The sequence below is a fragment of the Anser cygnoides genome, chromosome 2 (genome assembly GCF_040182565.1).
Source record: "Anser cygnoides isolate HZ-2024a breed goose chromosome 2, Taihu_goose_T2T_genome, whole genome shotgun sequence".
Lineage (NCBI taxonomy): Eukaryota > Metazoa > Chordata > Aves > Anseriformes > Anatidae > Anser > Anser cygnoides.
Genome location: NC_089874.1, coordinates 23,795,740 through 23,813,898, shown reverse-complemented (window position 1 = coordinate 23,813,898; position 18,159 = coordinate 23,795,740). Strand labels below are relative to the sequence as shown.

At 35.4% G+C, this 18,159-nt stretch overlaps 1 protein-coding gene across 2 annotated transcripts in view; it reads right to left on the bottom strand.

Annotated features, from left to right (window-relative positions):
- Window positions 1-18,159, bottom strand: part of ZNF804B (zinc finger protein 804B) — a 239,024-nt gene that overhangs the window by 20,280 nt on the left and 200,585 nt on the right. For both annotated transcript variants that reach the window (XM_066991683.1, XM_066991684.1), the window contains exon 2: window positions 11,536-11,679. In XM_066991683.1, coding sequence (XP_066847784.1) covers window positions 11,536-11,679 — 144 coding nt within the window. The remainder of the gene's footprint in view (window positions 1-11,535; window positions 11,680-18,159) is intronic.

The following is an 18,159-nucleotide window of genomic DNA, read 5'->3' as shown; positions in this document are numbered from 1 at the left end:
TCAAATTGAACAACAATCCTCTTAAAATATGCACCATCTCATATAAAACACGGTGAGAGTAAATTTATATTCTTTGGCCTAGGTGAGTCAAAATGGAGAAAAGCAGGGCAACTGGATCACATGTTATAATTTTAATTTCTGAAAAAATTATTCCATTGTTTTCCAGGTACTATTGGTTTAGTTTTTAGAAAGACCTTGTGCTGCTTGATGAACTCCAGAAATAAGTAAGGAATTATATGACAAATGATTTCAATTCAATTTGCTAGAAATAACAGAAAATCACTATAGCAATTACTATACTCTTCTCATGTACTCCAAGTTTAGATTTAGTGAGATATCACTTGTTGTTTTGCATGTATGCAGGTCCAATTTATGATTGCTTTCAATTTGCAGGCAAGAATCTTTATTTTCTTTTTTAACTATGCATCTGAACATTATGCTGTGTTAAATTTCAAAATGGAAAGGAAATCAGAATCTGACCTGAGTTACCAAGAGCCATAATTACGTGAATGAATTGAATGCCAAGTGTAACCCAGGCTCAAACAATATGAAAGGCAGAACTCAGAAAAAAAATGTCATTGGAAGCTGATGAGAAGACTGGATTTTGCATTGAAGTGAAGAACAAGATGAGATTAGTCTGAATATTCCGGGTTCCTTGAAAAAGGAAATAATAAATATTAATAAATATTAATTTAATAATGGTAATAAATTTAATAAATTGTTTTATTTTGCCCCTAAAGTTTATTTACTAATTTACCCAATAATTCCTCTATTAATTGTGACTTTCTATTCTTGCACACAATCAGATCCTTATCTAATTTTGGAGATCTAAGGCAGGTTTACGATATGAGTAGTAAGTTACCACTCCACATACCCTATAGTAAAAGTGTAAATACTGAGCAACGGAACATGACTGCATTTTCAATTTTAAAGATAAGTATTTAGAAATGTCTGTTTTGAAGGAAGCAAAGCTAAGAATCTTTCAACATGCTAAGGTTTGAAAACGAGCAGAGAAACATTGACTACAAACAGAAAGTCTCCTACAGTGTTCCCGGGGGGTTATGTCAATTCCTCTCTACTTACACATTTGTTTAAAGAAGCAGAATTTATGCTTAGCAAGAAACTTTAACATTTGTGATTTATTTACATTTTAGTCTTACTGGAGGAAGTAAAATTTTGAGAACTTATTAAAAAAAATGAAAATTTAAACTGTTTCTAAGTGACTCGATGTCAATTCATCTAAATAGTAATGGAACAAAATGCTTTATAAAGTTATAATTTTCATAATTTGTTTTTACCTCAAGAATATTAAACAATCTGTGCATATATTAAAAAGCCTATTTTTACATATTTTCAAGATTGCACTGTTGAAACAGTGTATTTCAATCTTTATGAACAATTTCAAATTGTTTTAAAAGAAAATCATGTAAAACTTTCCAAAGAGAAATGTTCCTGAACTTCTCACATTCCTGCCAAAGCATTCTGCTTTAAAAATAGTATTTCCTGTTGGAAAAAGTGTTTAGTAGTTAACTTTGTGTTAAGGAAACATTTGTTTTTTATGGTCCCATCACCTGTGTTAATATATTTGTTTGGTATTCATATGAATATCATTTACATTTCTCTAGATATCCCCTTGCAATTTAATATGAGAAGGTGTTTAAAGAGCCCTCGTCTTTTTAATGGCTCCTGGTGGAGCCTAATTATTATGAAATTGCTAAAGCAGAGAAATGATAATTAGTCTGGGTTACCTCCTTTATTTTTCCCTTGGAGACATGTTAAAATATGTTAATTAATGCTTTTAACTAAGAAAAGGTAATAAATGACTAATCCCACCATCTTTATCGCTATCTTGGTGATGTACAGAAATGTTTCTGGTTTGCTTTTAAATATTTGTTTCTGTTATAAGTGCCCCTTGAAGACATACAAGGTACCTTGTACATTTTCTCAAACACAAACATCATTGATTAGCATGACTTTAAAGCTCCACAGGAATCAATTACACAGCTACATTCTTGCACATTAATTACTGCAGATGGTCAAAAATGAACAGAGCTATAATAGAAGCAGATTCTAAACAGATGTTTGTAGGGCCATGTATACCTTTGTGGGTGCCAATGAGATTAGAAGAAATATTATTTTTCCAGACAGATATGAATAAGAGTACACTGTTTAAAAGTTATGCAGAAGCTAACAGAAGCATAATTTTTCTGTGAACATCTGATAGTACAACATTTTGCTAGTGAAGTTAATTGCCCGGTGTCTCCAAAATGCTGGTCATATCAGAAAATTACCGTAGGTAAGATATGTAATCTTGTTGAATTGTACTGTATTCTACAAGTCACTCCACAAACATGAACTAAAGTACTTGTAAATGTACAGTAATCAAAAACACGCATAACATCCGGTAGTTCTTTCTTTCTATCACCTTGAAGCAAGACTTGTAGAGCCTGACCTCAGAATGACTCTGGTTTGTTTCAGATCCACTGATTTCTCTCTCTCTCGCTCACACACATATATACACACAATCTGCAAAGTATTTGGCTTACAAGGAACATTACCTAATGTTCATCAGTCTTTTGAAGATGGTACAAGAAATATACTGTATATCTGTGATCAGCCTTGCCCAGTTCTTATTCATAGTGAATAGACACTGTTATATGAACAATAAGATTTTTACATAGAAGTAAGTAGTTAGGAGACATGCTGTATATCCCATTGCTTTTGTCCTTGCTACTTGTCTTTAAAAAGTGCAAAAGACATCTGAATACAGACATTAAAAAAAGAACAACAATGCCCAATATCATTTATCTTGCCTATTAAATAATACGGGCATAACTCCAACTGAACTCACCTAGAGATTATCTAAAAACAGTAACAATCATTTTAATATAAATGTTTAGGTTCTCCATATTTATTCTATGTTCTTAAGTACTATCCTATGTACTGCATGCATTAGCACATCAGAACAGAGAACCAAAGAGGAATACATTGATTTTAATCACTTTTTACATAGTATGAAACTATATATGATTGGCTTTAAAACATTTTCTATTGGAATGGTGTGTTTGAGAAAGACTTTTTGTTTCAAAATCTATTGAATTTACATGTTTCTTCATGTTCTGGGTCAGGGAATTATAGAACAAAATTAAACTTTTAAACTATCCAAACTGATATTTTTTGGGAACAATTTCATATTTGTCACTATTTAATTTGGGTTTTGACATCATGTTTTTGTTCGTTTGTTTGTTTTAACAAATCTAATTCTTCAGATTCCTTGCTTATTTGAATAAGCCATCCATTACACTGCATCACTCATTCCCCCTGACTGAAAAATCATTTATAAAACTCTAGCAATGAAAAAGTATACTCTGAAAAGAACAGAAATGACAATAGCAGGCATTAATGTAGAGCACTTCTTCTACCTGATATTCTGGTTATTGCTATGTCTTAAATGCCAGAATCTGATAATACACTTCTGTAATTCCTCATATAATGAAATACTAAAGAAATATCTTACAGTCATTGGACCCTCATTAACAACGATGAAATTAAGTTTCCCACTTTTTTTTTCCCCAATGTAAAGAGGGTTAAATTGCTAATTTACATGCTAATTAGCATTCATTCTAAAGTACACCAAATGTAATTCCATAGCATCTAACATTTAACAATTTAGCTTATCTAGACATTAAATTTAAAAGCAGCTTTGCATTATTTGCAAAAGTATTTTTGAGGGCTAATGATTAAAGGAATCTCATTATTCTAAGCAACACACAATTTTAAAAAGATGAATACTGCCAATTTAGTTACCTTATCACCGAGTAATAAGAAAAGAGCCAAGCACTGGAAGGGCAGCAGGTTCAGTAGTTCTTAATAAGACCCACAGATTTGTAAGTTTAAAATAAAGAATTGTTTCTGATGATATTTCTTTGGAATCTGTTGCCTCAAGTCACCCCCATTTTCAGAGTGTGCTCAGTGGTATTTGATATAACCGCTTCTGCTGCTACAGAGCTACTCTGGTACATGTACTTGCTATAGAGTGCAACTGAGGCATCTCTATGTAGTATAGCCAAAAATACAAGCCTCCTCTCATAACATTCAAGAAAATATTGCATGATATTATAAACTAAACATTCAATTTAAGGTCGCTTCAAGCTGGCAAAATAAATGCTTTTAGTACAGTGATGCAATTGAATTCTCATATTGTTTACATCTTTACATCCTGCTTTTGCTCATATGCTGCCCTTTGCTTAAACTGTGATGTCATCCTCTGTTGCTTTATGCTACTTTTATTTACATCAGTTTCTGTGATGTGACACAACTTGATTGTCTGTTTCATTGCATCACTATTTCAGCATTTCAAAGATGCTGGATTGCAGGTACTCTGAAACACAGCAAGCATGATAAAAACACAGTTTTAGAAAGACAGGATTTCTCTATTTCTGAGTAACAGAAAGAAGCATCCAGGCCAAGAAAACAGACTATTTTGGTCTCATATGATCTATCAGTGGTAGAAGTTTGAATTGTATGTGAGCAACATCATTTGCTCATATTTTATTTGTTTATTTTCAGACCCCGGTGATTTTTGATGACATGTACTACCTTGGTACTATTTTCAATATACAAAGAAATATTTTGTGCCAGTATATCTGTGGTGGTTTTTTTTTTTTCTTCTTCTAAAAAGAATTACCTTTCAAAACAACCTCTGATTTTCATATATCATTCCTTGTTGATTCACCCAGTTCCTCTGCTCTCAGTGGAATGTCTTCTCCTGTCCTTTACCCTGCTATTTCCCCTTATTGATGGATTATTGGATTATTTTTACATGTCTTTGCTATTGTAAACTTATTTTTATCTCTCTCTCTCTTTTTTTTTTTTGCACACACCTTCATTTTTTCTTCTAATTTCAGAGTGATACTTCCATGAAATTTCTTTCTCTCTTCATCCACTGCACCTATTTTCATAATTACTTCATAAAGCCACTTCTGTTGCCCCCCTCATTTCACATCATCAGTTCATTTGTAGCCAACAGCTTTGTCCCTTTCACAAGATGGGTTAATTCTTTCAGTACAGTCCATCTTCAGTACTAAGTCAGGGAATTTTCCTTAATGAAAGCAACATGCAAGCCTGAGATTAAAGATTGTGTTAAAGAACAGTTGCATAAAAGTATCAAAAAAGGTCATCCATACAATTTTGATTCTGGTGCCTTGTCACTTTTCTATGCTTTACTTTACAAATAGCCTATATATTTACATAGCAATTTACTAAAGCTTGGGATCCAGAAAGAAAATTTCAACCCAAGCACTGAAAGCAAAGAAACCTGGGTCTTAAAATACAAAGTGTTTGGAAATCTTAATTATAAGCATCATGGTGAGTTCTGTATTTAAGGATCCAATAGAAACCATACGATAGTTTGTTTTGTAATCAAAACTAATATACTCCTAAAAAAACTAAAAACTCCTAAACTAAAGACTAAAAAAAAAATAAAAAAAAATAAAAAACTAAAAAAAATAAATAAAACTAAAAAAAAAATTAAAAAAATAAAAACTCCTAAAAGGAGTTAATTCCCAAAAATAAATTCTGAAAGAATGAGAACTTGTTAAGTCAATTAAGAAAAAAGCAGTGAGAGAAAATGAAAACTATTCAGCAAGAAATTATCAAAAACTTGCTCGTAAGGAAGTTACAGAAAGAGTGAAGTCATTTTGGGGAGGATGAACAAGAACACACACTGCAAAATCAATGTATGATGAAAAGCTAAGAAAGTGTGAAACTATGACTGAAATTAGACAATGCAATAAATAGCATAGTTATAAGTAACAATAAGAAAATCACTGGTTTCAGAATGAGCAAAAGCAGGCAAAAAGATCATTTCAGTAAATGATATGGCAGACTACAGAAATGAAAGCTTTGCTTTTCACATGATAGAAAACAAGCCTTATGCCAGAAATTTAAAGCGTATCCTGTTTCCACAGAAAGCTATACTTAAAAGGAAAAAGCAGGGAAAATCAAATCTGTATATGTAGTAGAATAATGAATAAAATAACATGAATTCTTCTGCATTAAAAAGCAAAAAATTCTTAAGAAAATAAATATTGTGATGGAGAAGTGTCTTGCATAGGGTATACATCCACAGATAACCATTCTAATTCTCTAATGGTAATAGGTAAAACATAAACTGGAAATAGACTTGTATTGCTAAACTGTCATTTCACTGAAATTAAAGAATAAATCATGGAAAAATCTGAGCAACTGTTGGCCATACTGAATTATACTTTCAGTATGTTGTTTTATATGTCAGAAGCATATAATCTGAATAGAGAAACTTGTGGCAAATGTTCAGGTTAAAAAAAAAAAGTAACAACATTAAGACAAAAACTACCACACATACAAAAATTCCTTTCTTGGTTCAAGTCCACTTGTAAACCAGCTGTTTGAGGGAGTCTAACATCACATCAGTAGTTCTATTGATCTGTTCCTGATCTTTAACTTTTAATGCAATTATGATTCCAGCTTTCTTACTGGGGATGTGACAAATGTGAAAATTCTTTTTTTAAAATGTACATGTATTTCTTAACAAGCATGAATCTAAGTTGATTTTTGCAAGGTTAGAGGAAGAAAATGTCAGTGGTTGCAGATAACACTTCTCTCTAACTGTGAGGAAGAAACGCTGAAGCCTTTTGCTGGCTAGATTATTTTCTGAGGAATACACAGAGAGTGAGGATTTCAGGTGCACAAACTGGCCTTAAAAAAGCAGTACAAAAGGAACAGTGGGTCCACCGATATCTGGAGGGGAAAAAAGCAGAGACTACACAAATTCACATAGTCATGCACCTTCATGCCAAGGTAGCCCTTTCTGTTTTGATTAATATGTTCTTACAGCTACTGGTATTTTGTCCAGAAGAAGGTTTCTTGATGCTGTGTTTGCCTTTGCTCCCAAATCCTGAGGTGAACTCTTTTGGATACTGTCAAACCAGTCTCCTTTCCTCAAAATGAAAATTGTTTGGGTACTAAGAGATGTGTACCTGAGGGCCAAAATATAAGCTTTTCCTCCAGTAAACATACAGATGCTAGAAAATAAAGACCTTAAACATGAATGAACAAAATCTCAGTACTACACTCACTCCTAGATCTTTCTCTATGCTTACTTATCTGTGTATTTTCTAGGTGTTAGAGGCAAAGCTAGTGAAAATGTAAGCATATTTACTATCTTTGATGTTTAACAGTAGATAAATCTCCATCTGAATTAGAGTTTAAATCCACAAGTACCATAAAGGCTTAATGGCAAGTGCCTACAGCTGTACACACTAAATCAGACTTTCATGCAAAAAATACACCCAAGTGTTAGAATGCATGGATTTAAATACCGATATACAGATACATACATGTGAACTAGTGTAAAATGAAAATTCTGTTCACCTACTTTACAGTACTATGTGTTTCAAGAACACTAAAATTCATTTTTTTTTTTCATCTGAACGAATGTGATTAGGCAGTATCTCTAAATTTTGACAACAAACTAAAAGAGCTGTTTTGTTGTCAGAAACCCCAAGATGGCAATACAGTCTTGTTTTTCTTCACTGCTTATTTCTATTATTATTATTATCACAATTATTGTATTTCAGTACTTGAAACGGATTTGTAATTTTCTCCTTTGCTGACATATGAAAGCCTAGCTGATTGCTACGGATTATTTATACAAAAATGGAAAGCTCCCACTACTTCTACTTTAAGTGAATGGATGAATGCTATGCATGACCTGGAGGTATTAAAAGATTCCAAAGATTCCATTTAATAGTGTTAACCAAGTAGACATCTCTGCTCAAGTTTTATTTCCTTTTGCAGATGCAAGTGACTTAACAATCCTATTAAAAAAATCTGTACTTACATATTACTTTTCATCAAAGTGTAACTTGTATTCACATGTGTTATATTTTCAGGCAGCAGCTTATATTAAATACATACAAACAACTTTTGAATGAATTCATACCAGGACCCTTTGCAGTGTTCAGATAATTTCAATAGAGCTGAGATAATCAGTTCTGATGCAGTCAACTTCTCTTAAGGAGAACACCACAAGCAAGTGATAGCAAGCATTGATGCAGGCACCTTGGTGCTTGGATGGGAGATACTGCAGATTTACCAAATGTGCTACTGCCTGTGACTGCTGCTGAGGACTTTATAAAGTCATAGGTTTCATAGCAAAGGAAAAACACAAAGGAAAAACACTGTTGATTTCAAGTGGGCTAGCTGGTATGTGCTGGGGTAGGGAGACATGCATGCACAGGGCTGTACAGCAGTGGAAGATCAGGAGCAGGGAAGGAGTGGTTCTCTCTAGGGTTACACCCTCATTCCTGCCTCAGCCTTGGTGCAGTATCAGGCTTAACGATGGAGAGCTCAGGTTAAGCCATGTGGGAGTGAAGGCTTCCATTCAGACTGATTCTGAGCTCACTATATCCAGCCTTGCAGTGAGAGAAATTATTTTCCAATAACAGATAATATCAATGAGAAATGATTACAGAGTAGTGCAGTAGAAAAGATGCTGGCAAGATTATCTAAGACTAATGCTGTCAAGACAATCAAATAAGAGCTGCTTAATACTCAGTCAAAAGTACTAAACGATATATAAATCACATTAGACCCCTCTAGGGTCATTTTAATGTTAGAAGGCAATGAAGGTACAGGCACAGATGATCTTGAAGGATCCGTGGTTGAGAAAATTTTCCATCAAAGTTTTCTTTGTATGCATATGTATGCATATATGTGCATATACATGTGTAGTATTTGTATACATATGCATGTATGCAGTGTGGAGAGAAAGAAAGTGTCCCTGAGTATATTGCTTGAGAATAAGTCAACACAACAGAAAGACTAGTTGCACAAACAAGGCTAAATTCTTATCATAACATTTTGCAGTCTTCTAAGGACAGGGAAGGCAATGGCTGTTTGCCAACTGTTAGGTCCAAAATTCAGTACTTTCTGCTTTAGAATTGGTTGAAATAACGAAATAGATCACAAAAATTAATTCTATAATACCATAATATTGGGAGATTAGAGTCATAAGTCTTTGAATAAAATCTGTTTCCTCTGGAAGAGAAACAAAAGGCTTATGCCAAAGTACTCAGTGCAATATCTTTTTTTTTCTGTCTTTATATCTTCTCTAAAGAGCATTGCCACTTTAATACAGATTTCTAAGTAGAAGGGGAATCACAAGGGGAGACTACACTATATTGTTAGTGAAATCTAAAGAGTCCCTGACTTTCATTTAATCTCCAGTAGAAGAACAGTGTTCAGAGCACATCCATGCATATGACTAATGGTATCCTCAAATATCTTCTGGGAAACAGAAAGTACACCTTAAGAGAAAGAAATTTTTCTTGTGGCTACTACACCTCCTGGAGCAAACATTTTGAAGCTAAGCTAACTAAAAGCACAGGAAACTGTAAATTAACTTCTGTCTGAAGACTAAATTGATAAAAGTAAGAAGAATAAAGTTACTTTTTGTGACCAACCACAAAAGTCAGAGAAAAGGCAGCGTTCATGATATTCCTAGAGGCAAAGTAATGCTGTTCCCAGACGTGGCTGAGCAGTCAGGAAGTAAAAAGGGAGATGAGACTGAATTACCCTGTCACATCAGGAGGACAGCTAGCTAATCCTGCACTAACTGAGCTTCTGAACTACATTTGAAAGGGCAGGGTGGGGTGAGCTTGTACTGCCACTTGATATTCTGTATGTGTGGTGCATTTCCATGCAGACTCTTAGTTCACAGTACCATCAGTATGGCTGGTTTTAAAGCACTGAATTTGCCTACAAATTAAAGAGAGCTTTATTGCTTAAACATTCTCTTTTATAGTGGGAAGCTGCCCAAACCTCTCTTGCCCAACAACACAAACATAGATGGTGCATCAAGCAGGATGTTTTATTTCGGGTAAGCTGTTCTCTGCAGGGGCTGTGGAGAACAGGGAATAGCACAAATTGATCTATCTGAGATCAGTTGCATCTCTGACAAGTAGAAAATCAGCTGAATGGTGAAAAAAAATATTTCTGAAGCAAATGGGGATTTTTAGGGATTAGTGTCACATGTTTAGGATCTGGAAATGCATTTGTTCTGTATTATTAGAACCATTTTTGCAGATTAACTAATGGAGTTGGAATGTGAAGAATTGCTTTTAGGTTAATACATAAATACGTTAGATTAATCTAGCTCTGGTTTGAGAGTGATGGGCCAGAAGAGTCCTATTAATGCCCATGAACAGCTGACCCTGGGCTGGTTGAATTCAGCAGGATGGTTCATCATGATGAGTGAGCAGATGTTAACCAGTTCATTCATGCAGTGCTGTGATAGGTGTATACAGAAAATGCCAGGATGATTTACATTCTCTGTAATACTAGAAAAGACAATAAGATTGCTTGCAGTGAGAGTGAGAAGTTTTGCCTTTAGTGCTGTTTGTTGTTCTTAACATTTACTATTTCTAGTTCTGTAGAAGAAATACCTGCAGCTTCTAAATGATTCATATATTTGCCCCGACCCCCATGTACCCAGAAGAGTGATCACCCAGGAGACACTAATACACTAGCAGCTTGAATGTACACAAATGCATGAGAACTTGACCTGTGTAACACATGTAAGAGAGAGTAGAAAAACAGTAGAAAAATGTGCGTTTATGGAATCTTGCTACAGTTCTAATTTACATATTAGAATAACCCATATGATTAGTTATATCAGAGGTTCAGAAATGTTCATTCCTGAACTTCATCAATGATTTTTGTTGAGTTCTGAAATTCTTTCAACAATTAATTGCATTTTTCTTCCATAATGCCAACAGGAATATGCAATTTGCTAAAATCAGAGGGAAAACTAGGATGCAGAAAGCAAACATAGAATAGTAACAGGCATACATCGGTAGGATATACCTATCATATATAGACCCAATTAAGTAGATGCAAAAATGATGACAAATAATTAGCATCTATTACCTTCTCCCAATAATCCAATATGTTGTTCTTCAACAATAGCTGTCATTTTATATCATGTTCTGCATGTAAGGCAAAATGTATTCCACCCTGAGAGTCATTACGGGACATAGATTTCAACTTCAGAAACATATGCTTTTTTCTTTTTTTTTTTTTAAAAAAAAAAACAAACTGCTTTTCAGCCCTTGAAACAGCATGACCAGCTTGAAACAGCATGATCTTATGCCTTCTGAATCCAAAAGAGGGACCTGGATATCTGAGGAAGTGCTTCTTTGTCCCCCTCTAATTTATAAGTAACTTCACATTTTAATGTATTTATTTCATTGTGAATATTAGTACTGAGCACCTATCTAAAACTACAGTGATCTTTCAGACAAAGGGGCTTAAATTGTGATGAAGATTAAAACAACTAATATTTTACATTTGATTTTAATGAAAAATATTGTGTGAAATTTGAAAGCATCAAATATTAACTTGTCTTCTACTTGAGTGAATTTAGAAAACCCCGCAATCAGGAAGGATGAAAGATGGATGACTGTAATATCGATGGATATTTGTCAGGTTTACCTGCTTGTGAGCATGGTCATAAGAATTGATGTGGTTGTCAAATTCTTGGTGTTTGTGGTACTGCTTGTCACACAGTTCACAGTAGAAGTTAGCCTTCACATCCTCCAGAGCCTTGGCTGCAGCTTTCTCCTTCTCAGCATAGTCCTGCAAAGGCAGAAGCAAAGGGAGACACTTTGCTACAGATCATGAGCTCATGCTGTTTTTGTCATCCACATTAAAAACACTAGATTGACCAGAACTGCTAACTCACTGGGCACCATCTTAGTATTAAAGTACAGGCTGAAAATATTTGGGTTTTAAGTTGGATTTAGTTAAATAGTTGTATTTCTTGAATAATTATTCTTAGCACTTGTTTTAGGTACCATAGTAAGCAAAGTATGGAGAATTAAGGCACATTAGGACACTGCCTGGCTCCTCGGTAGAAAATCTGAATAGTGAAGAGTACCAGGAGGATAAATTCATCAAAATCACCAGGAGGATGAATTAACTTCCACAACGCTCCTGGTTGGCACTGCTTCTGTGCCTTTGTTCTTTTGGATGTTGTTGCTCAGAAGAAAGAAACTAGTTTTAGCCTGATACCAAGACATATTTTCTTTTGCGTTCTGCTTTCTACCTCACATCAAATATTCAGCAGGGCCAGACAGCTGCTGGCTATGGCTGGCTGAGATTTCCCTGGAGGAGTGCCACTGCAGCAGGAGCCTTTTCCATGCCACCATGTCCCTTCCCCAGGCATCCTCCCTGAGCTGCATCCTACTGAATGCAACCATCACCTTCCAGACACAGGCCACAGCCACTGATGTGATCTAGCACAACTCTCATGCTGCTATAGTACTGGAAGATGTCCAGTCTCAGGCAAATACAGATGAAAGAAAGGGAAAACAAGTGGTTTCTCCCTCTGTGTCTCCTTACTGACTCAGGTAGGTTCTCTGGAGAGTCAGGTACTTTACTTTCAATATATATTAGGTACACAGAGAAAACTTAAAACATAGGAGTTATTAGCTACTAACCTACAAATAATACACTTAAATAAAGGTCCTGATATTCAAAGCTGGAAGCAGCCTTTGCTGATCTTATTTCTGTTACAAGTCCTTCATTATCTTATTATTATTATTACACTTAAATGTTTTACCTTAGAGTTTTATATGCAAAATTCTGACATGGAAAAAAATTAATGAAGAAGTCATTAAAAGCAATTCATTTTATATTTGCATTGACAAGTTAATATTACTTGAGTGTGTGTAAGCTATTGCCAGGGATTGCAGTAATTTATCATTTGCTGTATCATTTTATTCATCTAAAGAAATGCGTACTTTTAAGCACCAGACTTTCCATGCTATGCAGACATAACTGTCTGGTGTCGGCATGGTTTCATCACCCTGCCTGTGACAAACTGTAGGTATGCCAAAGCCAGGAGATGCTGCCTGTCTGGGACACCCTGCTCCTCTTCGGTTGCACTGCCTGGCATGGAGTGCAGGGATCAGGAGGGAAGCCTTCGTGCAGGGCAGATCAGCATGAGTGCAGTTCTTGAGCCTCTCTAGAGGGAAGGACTTTCTTAATGAAAGTCGTGAATTTTAGGCCTGGGACTTGACCAAGCAGCAGGGATGTTGGCTGTCCATGTGACACATGAGCTCTTTGGATGAGTTTGTGCTGTGAGCCTTCCAGCTTTGCCCTGGTTTGTAAGACATCAGGTTGGTGTCAGTAGGTCTTTCTCACATGGTATCTTAGAGGCTGGTGTTGCTAGTGAGAGTAACTTTACCTAAACTAGCCTGTCTAGTGTATGCTAGGTGTATGACCATGCACCTAAGGTAGTATCCTAAGCTTCCTCTATATGAAATAGAAAAACGATAGCCACTGCCAGATGATGATTAATTTTATCTACTTCAAAAGCCTATTTTAAGATGAGATGAAACTCTCTCCAGAGATGTTATCTCTCTCTGTCAACAACTGCAAGGCTCTAAACTACTAACCTGGCCTACATCCTTAATTTTTAGATTGCTGAATTCAGAGATAATGAATTCTATATCATATCTCTTTATATTCAATTCCAAATCTCCCCATGAACCTTGTGTGAACTGACCAGCTTGAAGACAGGAGGTCAAAGAGGAATTTTGTACCTGGAATTTAATTTTACACCTTACAGATGATGCCAACATCATGCCAGTCCTTCCCACAGGGCAAACATTCAAATAAACTTTTCTTGCATGCATATGGCTCAGGTGGATTAGTGTACTGTGGTATACTCAGATTGGCCATTTCTAAAAGCAAGTAGCTTGAGCTATTTCACTTCTCCACTTGAGAGACTGCTCAGTCATGGCAGTTAGTAGTTGATTGTGTTAGGGGGAAATATTCTTGCAATTAAACAGTTAAATAGCTTTTATTAGTTATTTAAATTTACAAAGCCCATTAAAAAGTGATACTTTTCAGCTTATGCTTCAGATCCATTGTTTTGCTAGCATTAATTATTCACCGGGCCTTTGGTATAATTAAAATGCATAAATTAGAATGTGGATGCAATAGCATTAATTATGCAGCAATGCCTTCCTCGGAAGTCAAGTGTTGGGGGCAACATATTTTTATTTTAATCTGGAAAAAAATGTAAGTTTTACACTCATTGGCAGCCATCCAAAGCATTTTTTTTCTCCTGCTTCTGAACTGTCAATTAAATGTTTACAGCCTGCTCCATCTTTGTTTCTGTTGAAGAAGAAGCCTAATTGTTTGGGGTGAACGCACAGCATTACTCTCTGTGAAGCACAACTGAAACTGCTGTTCATGAGCATTCCAAACTGCCAACTTTATCTTTCTCAGCAGAAATTAATACAGTTCCCTTAGCATAAAGATGTTTTAAAATAGCAACAAGGCAGCTCCCAGGTGCATCCTAAGATAATCACAACTACCTCCATTGCCTTACTGCTTAATTATGCTTGTCTACCATGGCAAAAGATATAATTTCCTGCTTGCTTATCGATCAGATGCAGGGAAATTGAATGCAACATCACATACTTTAGAAAGGTCATGGGTTTTTATTTCTCTGCAAAGGCATAAGAACTTCTACCACTACAGTAAATTGTGCGTAATCAAATGAATTTTCACATACAGACTATTAATATCATCTCTCTTCAACTATAGAGTCCATGGGCCAATTTTGGCAAAATAAATGTGACCAAGTGAAAGAAATGTGCAATTACATCTGTAGAAAACATATGTGATCATAAAAGGTTTACTACACTAATGTAGAAACAAGAAAGTTAGAAAGATGCATAAATATGTTTCAAACTGGGAACCAGAAACGATAATGAGCATGTGTGTCACAGTCTCATAGATTTTATTCAGGATCATACACCACTTAAAAATGTCGTGTAGCCTGGGTAAACATGAGTATAGTTGTAAGATAATGTAAATTAATACCTCTGTCTTTGAGGCATGGGCAGCTAATAGTAAGTACAAGCTCATGTCAGAGATGTAAGTAAATGCTCCTAGAAACCATGGGTTAACCATCTGCTACGTTGCTGCATGCAGATAAATACTGTATAAGGATAAATGAGTGCAGAATACACCTGATTTTTTTTTTGTTTTGTTTTTTTTTCCTGGAAATGTGTAAAATGGCTCCATATTATAGACTGTAATTACATTCACATCAATTTGGCCCACAGAGGCACATAACTGTAATAAATGTTTATATATGGGATTCATTTAACAAGAATACTTCTATTGCACATTAGGTTGGAAGTGCTTCACTTAGCAGTTACTTTTGCAGTATGCTTCTTATTGTGAAAATGCAATTAATGGTATCTGACATTTCATTTTCTAATATAGGGAAAATCAATGAAAAATCCCATGTAACTGAGTTTTCTAGAATGTTGCCACTGACACCTAGTCAATTAAAAATCATTTATTAAATCCAGAGTCTGTAAAAGATATTTAATAGACTGCATGGCCATTAAAGTATGCTGATCTAGACAAAGCAATATTACACTGCTTGCCTCAGGAATTGATAGTAAATATATCTGCTATGTTCAAACAGACTAAGGTGAAAAGTAGGTCACTTGATACAGTAAAACTTTCAGAGACAGCTTTCTATATACCCATGGATTTCTACAGATATTGTGGAGTAAATCCATAGTGCAAATAGAATGTGAGAAAAAATGTAGCATCATTATCCCATTTCTGGTCACCTATTTCTAGACTGGAATAGAAAATTAGTGATAGGACATCTAACTGCTACATGAATGCAGAGCTCAATAAATGACAGACTGTTCTCTTTGGATACATAAGCAAGCAGGGTTGTTAGAGTTTTATATCTTATATATAGGTCCATGAATCAGATTAGATAATGAGTGCTAGTATTAAATACTGCTGCTACTACTGAGGGGCTCGGGGATTCTCAGAAAAGAGGTTAAAGGATAAGTAGGACATATATAAGCATGTGAATATGCTACAGAATCATATTCTACATTAGAGAATTTTAAGAGATTCATTAGAAACTTGCATGATGAAATGAGCTATGGTTATGTATGAAATCTATGAATTATATTAATTAACAGTGCAGGGTGCACAAATGTTTTAGAGATCAGGATCAGGATTCAAAGTGACTGCAATAATCATAAGATATAGACTAAAATCAGCAAGATAAAATTCAGTAAGATGCTTCACTTTGGAGGGTGAAATCACATCCACCAATACTATATTGTGAATAGCTGAGTAAACAGAAGTGCAAGGAAAAAGGTCCAGGAGGTTAGAGTAGAAAAGAAATTAAATGAAAGTCAACAGTGAAAGTCAAGGCAAATCACATTCTGACATGTTAATAGTAGTGTTATATGTAAGATGCTGAGGGTAATGATTCCACTTGATTCAGTATTGGTGAAATGTCAGCTGTAAAATACTATTGGGTACATCTACCCCAGCAAATAACTTTCATCCTGGAACCTGGTGCTCCATCATCCCCACTCTGTGTATGATAGTTTATTCCCAGACTTTCATTTCAGAGTAAACTTGCTATATCCTTTTGAGACAAAGCTGAGCACAGTTCTCGAATAACATTCAGTTCAAGGACCATGCTCTATAGGTAGCAAGGATGAGACTTTACCAGGCTCTCCATGCCCTATATAGTCCCCCAACAACCATCAACCTGTATGCCTTCAGGCACCCCAATCTCATGGACTTCCCCAAGGTATGCAATACTCTCTTGCCATTAAAATGCACACAGCATTATGCCACAACCACAAAAATACCCATGCAGTATTTTAACACAGTGCTCACATATTCTTTTTTTTTTTCAGACAGACTGAAATAAAGCCAAACAATATGTCTGAGGGTACCACACAGACCTGAGGAGACTTAGGCCAAGTATGGGCATAACCTTTTTTCCTTGGGATGCAGTGTGGCTGATAATGCTTTCTACATCACTGTGCCTGAGAGATTAGACCTGCTTGTTGGGGAAGATACAGCTAGACATGTAGATACAGCCTTTGAGGAAATACTGGTTCTCACAATTTGAGAAAGGTCTACACATACACAGGAGACCCTTGAGCAGGTCAGTAATGGTAAGTTATTTAAGAACTAGTGAGTTACATGGTTAAAATAGGCATTTTAGAATATGATTAAGTTTCAAACTGTAATTTTTTTTTTTTTGAAAGTTCATGTGAGAACTTGTAAATGATGTTTTTTTTGGGGAAAATGTGTAAAACTGTCTGGGCCAGTACAACACATCTCTGGATGTTGAGGACCTGCACACAGATAAGTAGAGACAACAATTGTAAGACTTTTGTTTTGAGTTGCTCATTCACCACCCCTTGGGATAACTACACACAACTTTTATGATCTCCCCCTCCCCCCCTTTTTTTTTTCCTGCATCTATAGCAACATTTCTGAAAGATCTCTAAAACTCATTGGATAAATGATAGAAAACAGGAGCTAATCAAAGTACATGTGTGCAATGTGAAACTTGAGGACCATACAAATGTCCCAATATTAGGATGCACAAATGAACATCAGCATTGTTCAATTAATCAGCTTTTCCCCGAATGTTCTTTTTTAGCTAGACAAGATTCCAATGCATTAACTACAGAATTTTCTAGGGAAGTAGCCATGGAGATAGGATGAAAAGCAAATAACTCTGTTCGGCTGTGATAGATATCCTCTTACAGTAGGCATGAATGGTCTTCTAACCATCTGAAACACGGACAGTATGCCATAATCACGTGTCTACTGGCTGATAACTTTTCAGTTCATCTAAATAGTGGTCACCTCAGCGGGTTCTTCTAGGGAATCCTACCCACCCATATTCTTGGAACTGATTTCAGCGGAAGCCAACAATATGGATTTTTTCATTTTCATTTACCCCACACATATTTTACAATCCTCCACCTTCAAAACCCTATGCATAGTTTCTGCTAGCATGGAATCAACATTGCGGAGTTTCAGTTATCTATTGCAAAGGAATATTTTCCTTCAAAAGCAGCAATACTGTAATTCTCAGCTGACATATAGAGGGCAGCCACTAAATTTTGCAAACAAAGATCTTCATATTTTTCACACTCAGCCTATTCCAGCAGCATTATATCCACTTTAATGTGCCTCTGGAATACTGAGACATGAGAAGTGCAATGCTTTTAGCAGATCCAACAT